Source organism: Rutidosis leptorrhynchoides, chromosome 9 (assembly GCF_046630445.1).
Source record: "Rutidosis leptorrhynchoides isolate AG116_Rl617_1_P2 chromosome 9, CSIRO_AGI_Rlap_v1, whole genome shotgun sequence".
NCBI lineage: Eukaryota > Viridiplantae > Streptophyta > Magnoliopsida > Asterales > Asteraceae > Rutidosis > Rutidosis leptorrhynchoides.
Genome location: NC_092341.1, coordinates 344543860 through 344551065, shown reverse-complemented (window position 1 = coordinate 344551065; position 7206 = coordinate 344543860). Strand labels below are relative to the sequence as shown.

The 7206-nt window shown below is 36.3% G+C and overlaps 1 protein-coding gene across 2 annotated transcripts; it reads right to left on the bottom strand.

The window, feature by feature from the left end:
- Positions 1-393: 393 nt before the first annotated feature.
- On the bottom strand, positions 394-4909 carry LOC139866584 (polyadenylate-binding protein 1-like). 2 transcript variants are annotated; one of them, XM_071854862.1, is made up of 6 exons: positions 4753-4909; positions 4568-4670; positions 1616-1686; positions 1177-1368; positions 740-867; positions 394-573 (listed from the first exon to the last, which is right to left on the bottom strand). In XM_071854862.1, the coding sequence occupies exons 1-6, from the start codon at positions 4882-4884 to the stop codon at positions 528-530; spliced, it is 672 nt and encodes a 223-aa protein (XP_071710963.1). In that variant the 5' UTR covers positions 4885-4909; the 3' UTR covers positions 394-527. The 2 variants fall into 2 exon arrangements, with proteins under 2 accessions (XP_071710963.1, XP_071710964.1); XM_071854863.1 differs by having other exon boundaries at positions 1616-1683.
- Between the last annotated feature and the right edge of the window lie 2297 nt (positions 4910-7206).

Below are 7206 nucleotides of genomic sequence, written 5' to 3'. Positions count from 1 at the left end.
AGATGGTCTAATGGATATAAAAACAGTTCAATATGTCACTATACGCTACACACATAATGCATAATGGTTACATATACTATATTAGATAAGGACGATTATAAGACCTTACCATATTTTTTTTTATTTCTTCTTTTTATCTTTTTTTTTTGGCCGATCAAACACAAACCATAAAAGCAAAAGGTGAAACCAATTATAGAAGGTGTAACCTTACACCTTGAAGAGACCGATAGCCTTGCTACATTAGTTGAGCTAATAAATAACCATGTCTCATGCACAATAAACACGTGTGCAGCTGCACAACTACAGTTTCCTGTTAAGCAAAAATCTCTCATTGTTTTTCCAACTATAACAAACACAAGATCACTAAGGCTCAATTAGTCTTAATTTCTTAACGCAATTTGCAAGTGTCAGTTATAAATAAATAAGAGAATTATATCGCGACTTTTGAGCATGCAGGTAAAACGGTACACAATGGAACAAAATCATCTACTATAAAGGCGATGGTTCCAGCACCAATTGTGAAATCATTAATATGGCCTGTACCACATTGGCCTCCTGGCCCTTGGAATCCTTCTGCAACATAATAAAACGCAAGTTAGTTTCCAAAAGTTTGCAGCATAAATCTTAAACCATGAATAGCAGAAAACGAATAACATTTAAATACACTCAAACAATTTCAATCCACTTGACCATTTTATCTTTTAGGTCGGGTCTTTTAGCTTAATTTTAAGGTACTTACCCATAGCCATAAGGAGGAAACATTGGTGGGCCAGCCATATATGGACTTCGTGAGCGAAACCCATATGGGCTTGGACGCCTCCCTCTGAATTGTTTCATCCCAGGAACATTGGTTCGTTTAGCAGCAACCTGTACAGCATCAACAACTACTAATTAGAAGTATTAAACCCCAATGTGTGATTAGAGACGAAAGTTCAGACCCAAATTGGGTTATGTTTTTAATTCATACAGGCCACGTGGGAACAAAATAATAATAACAAACTAAGCAGGTCAAACCTTGAGAAAACACTTTACAAAATGGAAATTTTTTAATTGGTCTAATCCAAGCTATAAATGCCAAACTAGATTATTATCCACCCCTTTTGACCCTTCACCCAACCCGGTCGTGTTGCCACCTCGTGGATATTTGGAACTGAAAACAATGGAGACAAATAAGACCTTGAGTTGACGTCCATGCAATTCTGATTCATTCAAAAGCAATGAATTTTGAACAGATTCAAGTTCCACAAACTCTACATATGCAAAACCTTTTGGTTGGCCAAATTTATCTGTTAAGATTGTCACCCTATTCACAGTTCCACATGACTGAAAATGCTGCTGAACCTCTTCAGGTGTACATGCATAGTCTACCTGTAATTCATGACCAATAAAATGAGAGACAAATGCAGAATAGTTAAAAAAATGGTAACACTTCAAGCCACAAATAGGGCCATATATCTCATCTAAAAAGGTTAACAAAATCACATTGCATTTATAAATGCTCTTACGTTTGTGTGTAGAAAATGGAAAGGTCTTATAATCATTTCCTAAGCTAAGAATAGAAATAATTCAAGGAGATACAATAAAGTGAAATAAGTCAGAGGATCATAAATCTCACATTACCGACGTATATCGAACGAGCATCTGCCTCTTCCTTCTGAGCCAGTGTGGCAGAAGCATTGGGATCTTCTGACAATTTCCATCATTAAAAGAACAAAAAGTAATGTCAGTCAAATGAAATAAACATAGATACTAAACCATTTATATCTTAAGTGTAAGAGAAACATATAGTAGCAAACACATTGCAGCAGAAATAATATCAGATAAGGAATACAAGAAAGGATGACGTGAATAATAGAAGCTACACATGACGCTTGAAAAGAGAGAAGATAAAAAGTCACAAAAAACAGGTAGATACTATAAAACCAGAAGGGAACATTTCTCTAAGCAACAACAACAACAACAACAATACCCAATTCCACTAAAGTGGAGTATGGGGGAGGTTAGATGTAGACAGTCTTTCCACTACCCTAGAGTAAAAGGGAAGTCATTCCTCCACCCACGGATACCTATCGGTCCGCGGGTAGAAGAAGTCGTCCCTCCCTATACTAGAGGGCAGAGAGGCTGCTTCCTAAGGACCTCCGGCCAGAAGAGCCATGAAATCCGTTAAGTGAAGTAACTAAATGCAAGTAAAGTAGATAAAATAGAAACCTTACCATGGAAAAAGTAAAGATAAATATAGCATGTAACAAAGTAAAGTAATAGAACATATAGGTGAAATAGGTAAGTGTCAAATATGCAAGTATAACAAGCCATGTATGTATAATATGTGTATGTAAACATGTAGGTGTGAAACATGTAGGTATAATATGCAGTATAAAACATGCAAGTATACTATGTAGGCATAAAGACATGTAACATGTAAATACGTGTAATTTAATGCGATATAATGTAATGCAAAACATTTCTCTAAGCAAAAAAAAAAAAAAAAAAAAAAAGCAAAGACAAAACCTACATAACCTTTATCACAGGCAGTTATTGAGGATCATAGGCATTCTTTGACAACATTGAAAGGTCTTACAGAGAAAACTATTTCTATATGCCATTTTTATAGTTATCAACGAATATGGTTTTCCATGTTCAGGGTACCCAAAGAAGAGTAGTATTTATACTCGAATGTACACGGCCTAACAAGGTTATCCGGTGACCATTTCCAACCATTTTTCCTAGCCACCAGATGATATGCTACTAGTGGGTTTGAACCCAATACCTCATGTGAGGATATGAGTATTTCTGGCAAACGGGTCAGGTAGGGTCAGTTTGGGTAACGGGTCAAAACGGTTTTACGTTGAAATGGGTCATGGATCAAACGGGTAAAAATTTTAAACGGGTCCAAATGGGTCAAGTTGGTCGGTTTGGTTAACAATTCAAAACGGGTCATTGGTCAAATAGGTCAAAACGGGTCATATACTTATATATTTGATTTTTTACATTTATTATATTGTCTTAGTTATTATTAATTATTAATAATTAATATTTATTATATATAAGAACATATTAATCTAGATAATAATTGATATAACCATTAGACCATCTTTATCCCTGAAGGGGATGATGGGCGTGTTACTGGGTGGGGTGGGGTGCTTGATGAGCGTGCTGCCATACCGGTGTGTAATGGGGTGGAGTGTTAAGTGGCGTGTTGGGTGATGTGTTAAAATCTGATTGGAAGTTGGATGAAAAGGGGGATAAAAACTAATTAAAAAATGGGTAACTTGAAGCACGCCTCCTCAAACTCATGTGTTAACTTGAAGCATGCCGCCGTATATTTGGTCCAACACGCCGCGCTACGGCGTGTTTGCCGGCGTGTTGGCCAACACACTTCCGAGCACGCCACCGTTAAAGGTGGTCTTAATGCTTTCATAAATGATGACGGATGAAACTTGTTATGCTCGACCCATTTAACCCATTCACAAGACCCATTAGACCTATTTCTATTTATTAAGCTTTAGAATTTGATACCCATTCGACTTGTTCTTTTATATTTTGTATAAGACCCACTAGGTTGGAGAAAAGCTCATTGAACCTTTTCTAAGTTTTGGTGTAAATTGTCGGGCCTAATTTTTTCCAAGACCCGATTGACCCGAAAGCTTGACCCAAATTTGAGAGTATGGGTCTCAATTACCAGATATAACCACAACCACCGGGCAATCTTGGTATAATTCTCCATGTCCAAGGTCTGACTTTTCAGTTCGAAAACTAGTGGATTTCAATCTCAAGTGAAAGCAATGGTATAAAATGTGAAAGTGCATGTTGGCTTCTTTCTCAGGACAATATGTTGGCTCTCTTCACACATACAAAATTCTACAAGTTACTTTTTTATAGCCTTCAGTTGTGGTCTTGATAGCAAGTAAATGAAGTAGGCTCGTTGTTTTATGTTTTGCGTTTTTCACTAAACTTAGTAGGATATTAGGTTAGGCTTGCCACCTGCCATTGCCTGCTGCTACTATAAGCAAAAGCAAGTCTAACTCTTTGCAAGGACTAAATTCAGCAAATGATTTAAAGACCTACTAGAGTTACTTGCGATTTCAAACACTTTGCTACTATAAAACAATTAGCAGAATCTTTAATCGGCATATGCTCGAATGTCGTTTCCCAGTCCACCAAAGGATTTTACATCTGATTTAACAAAGTTAGAATTTTCACATTTTAGTCTCCATAGTCTATCTATTTTCAGTTTTTTCTGTTACAGTTATCGGGTAAATTAGGTAGGCCAATAAAAATGAAATGCGAAAAAGAGGTCATAATTAGCAACTGAAAAGAGCTAACCCAAACCCCCAACATCTTAGTTTTCATCAAATTGATTCACTACAGCTTAACAAGCATTAGATACAACTACTTACTACAACTTAATCAATATACCAATTAAACAATAGATTATCATATGCATAAAAATTAGAGCATAAAAATCTATTCCAGCTTAACAAGCTCTTGATACAACTACCTACTACAACTTAATCTATGTACCAATTAAAGAATAAATTATCATATGCATCAAAATTAGAACTAATACCTTGAACTGAACCCATCTCCTTCTCAACTTTCGCTTGCATTTCACGAAGCGCACCTGCTTCCTCTTCAATCTCCTTCAATCTCTTCTTCATATCCTCTAAATCCTATATTAACAAAAAAAAAACCTATAATTAAAATAATTTAACTTTAATAACCGCCAATAATAAATAAATACACAAATTAAACCTTAGAATTAGTATTTTCAACATCTTCCGATTCATCTCTAGGCATCTCGAAATCAGTATCCATCTCTCCTTCATCCGGAATTTCACCGCCGTAAACTTCGTGTTCTTGGTCTTGTTCCGCAGTGTGATCCATAAGTATATGAATCTAAGTGTATCGACCAGACGAAACAGTGAGCGAATGGATACGATTGCGATGTGAATTTAGAACAGAGTGAAATTAGGGTTTTGTAAGGTTTTATAGAGTGCGGGAGTTTGGGGGTGAATGAAAACGTAAATATTTTGTTTTTATTGTGTTTCATTGAGGGTGTTTTGGGGATTGCTTGCAAAAATTGGACAGGTTTAGCAGGCTTGAAGGAGTAAAATAATAAGCCCATTCTTAAGCCCAACTAGTGTAGGTATGTATTTAAGGGATGGGAGAAAAACGGGATTATAGCCAAAATGCCCATTCCCAAACAAAGTCTTGTGCTGGAGCCTAAAAAAAAAAAATTGCCAGGTTGCTCTCGCAAGACGCAAGAAGACTTGCGTCTTGCCCTGGCAAGGCGCAAGCTTGCGTCTTTGCGCCTTGCGAGCTTGCGACCTTATCTGATCAGAAATAAGATTTTGTGAATAAGATTTCGTCAGATATCCTAGATTTTTACGGATAATATTTTGTCCCTATATTTAGATTGACCATGAGACTTTGAAATCACAGTCTCATAACAATTTCAAAAGTTTTCAATGCAGAGCTTATACCTACGTTAAGGTACTATTTTAACTATTTTTTTCACTATTTTTTGTCATTATGAATTGTGTTAATGATGATAAATTTGTTGTTAATATATGTTGTGGGGGTTATTTTGAGTACATTAACAACATACCCATATATATGCCACGAGATTGTTTTAGAATTCGGTTAAGACTCCCAATTGCGCCCGTAAAACCAATGAATCGGAGAATATTGTTAAAAAAATGTTCTTAAAAAGATTGAATTCCCACCCAATGCAGCTGTTTCAATGAGATATGTTTTTAATAATCATGTTTTTGATATTACTGATGATGATGAAGACTTTCAAGAGTTTTTACAATATGCAATTGTAAATGCTCCTATTGATATTTATATTGTCGATAGAGTAATAATGCATCAGCCACAACGAAATCCAGAAACAAAATACTCGACAAACCAGCCACTACTACAACAAAACCAAGAAACCACCTAAAGACCAAAAAAACCAAAACCACCAAAACACCAACCACAACAATTGTTACTACAACATGATACCGAAGAAAACCTCGCAAGTAACAATTTCGAAGTGGAAGAACCTGAATTGCCACTTCCAAACATAGAAGAGTTTGATTTGCATAACTATGGTCTTGAAAACGTATGTAAAAAGAATTAAACCACCCGTTTGAGGTACCTCTGGTCGAAGATAGTGATTCAGATGGAGGAAAAGACGGAGACGCCGAATTCCAATATGAAGAAGAAAAGCAAGATTCGTTCTGGAATATGCCAACTCTTTTGAGTCAGCATGAGGAAGAGCGCGAACATACGACTGAAATACCAACCACGTATAGGGTGTCAGATTTAATAAAAGTTCGTCAAACTTTCCTAAACAAAGAAGAGTTTATAAACACCCTTTTTACAAAATGTCTTGAAAAAAACTTCCAAATAAAGCCTGTAAAGTCAGAAAAATCTCGGTACACCGCTAAATGTGTGTTGCCAAACTGTGAGTGAAAATGTAGTGCTTACAAAATACGATTCACTGAAAACTTTATGGTAAAGAAACTGCATGACGTACACACATGCTCACGCACACTAATTATGGGAAACAATAAACATGCAACCAAAAAGGTGTTGGGTAGTATGCTTGTGGATTCATTCAAATTTGCAAACCGGGAATATAAAGCAAACGATATACGTGCGGATATAGGCAACCGATTCGGTGTCAGCATATCTTACAATCAAGCATGGAGGGCCAAATGTCATACATTACAGATGCTTCGTGGGAGTAGTGAAGAGGCATATCAAATGCTTCCTATTTACCTATATAACATTAAGATTCACAACTCCAGAAGCGTAACGAATTTGATCACAGACAAAGAAAATAGATTTCTGATGTGTTATTATTCCCTTGGCGTAGTTGTAAGTATCACTATTACCATTTATTTGGGTCCTTGCGTTCCTTTCGTATCTATTAAAAAATATTTGTTTTAACATTGTTCATTCATGTAGGTTCGATCATTTGTTCAACATTGTCGCCCGATAATCATCGTCGATGAAGTGCATTTGAAGGCAGGATATTTGGGTACAAATTTAGTTGCTGTTGCGATGGATGGCAATAATGGAATTTTGCCATTGGCTTATGGAATTGCTGGCGGTTAGACAAACGAGTCTTTGGATTGGTTTTTGGGCAACCTACGAGACCATTTAATGACTTGTGGAATGGGTGATCGTTGTCAGAGCTTACTTTTATTTCTG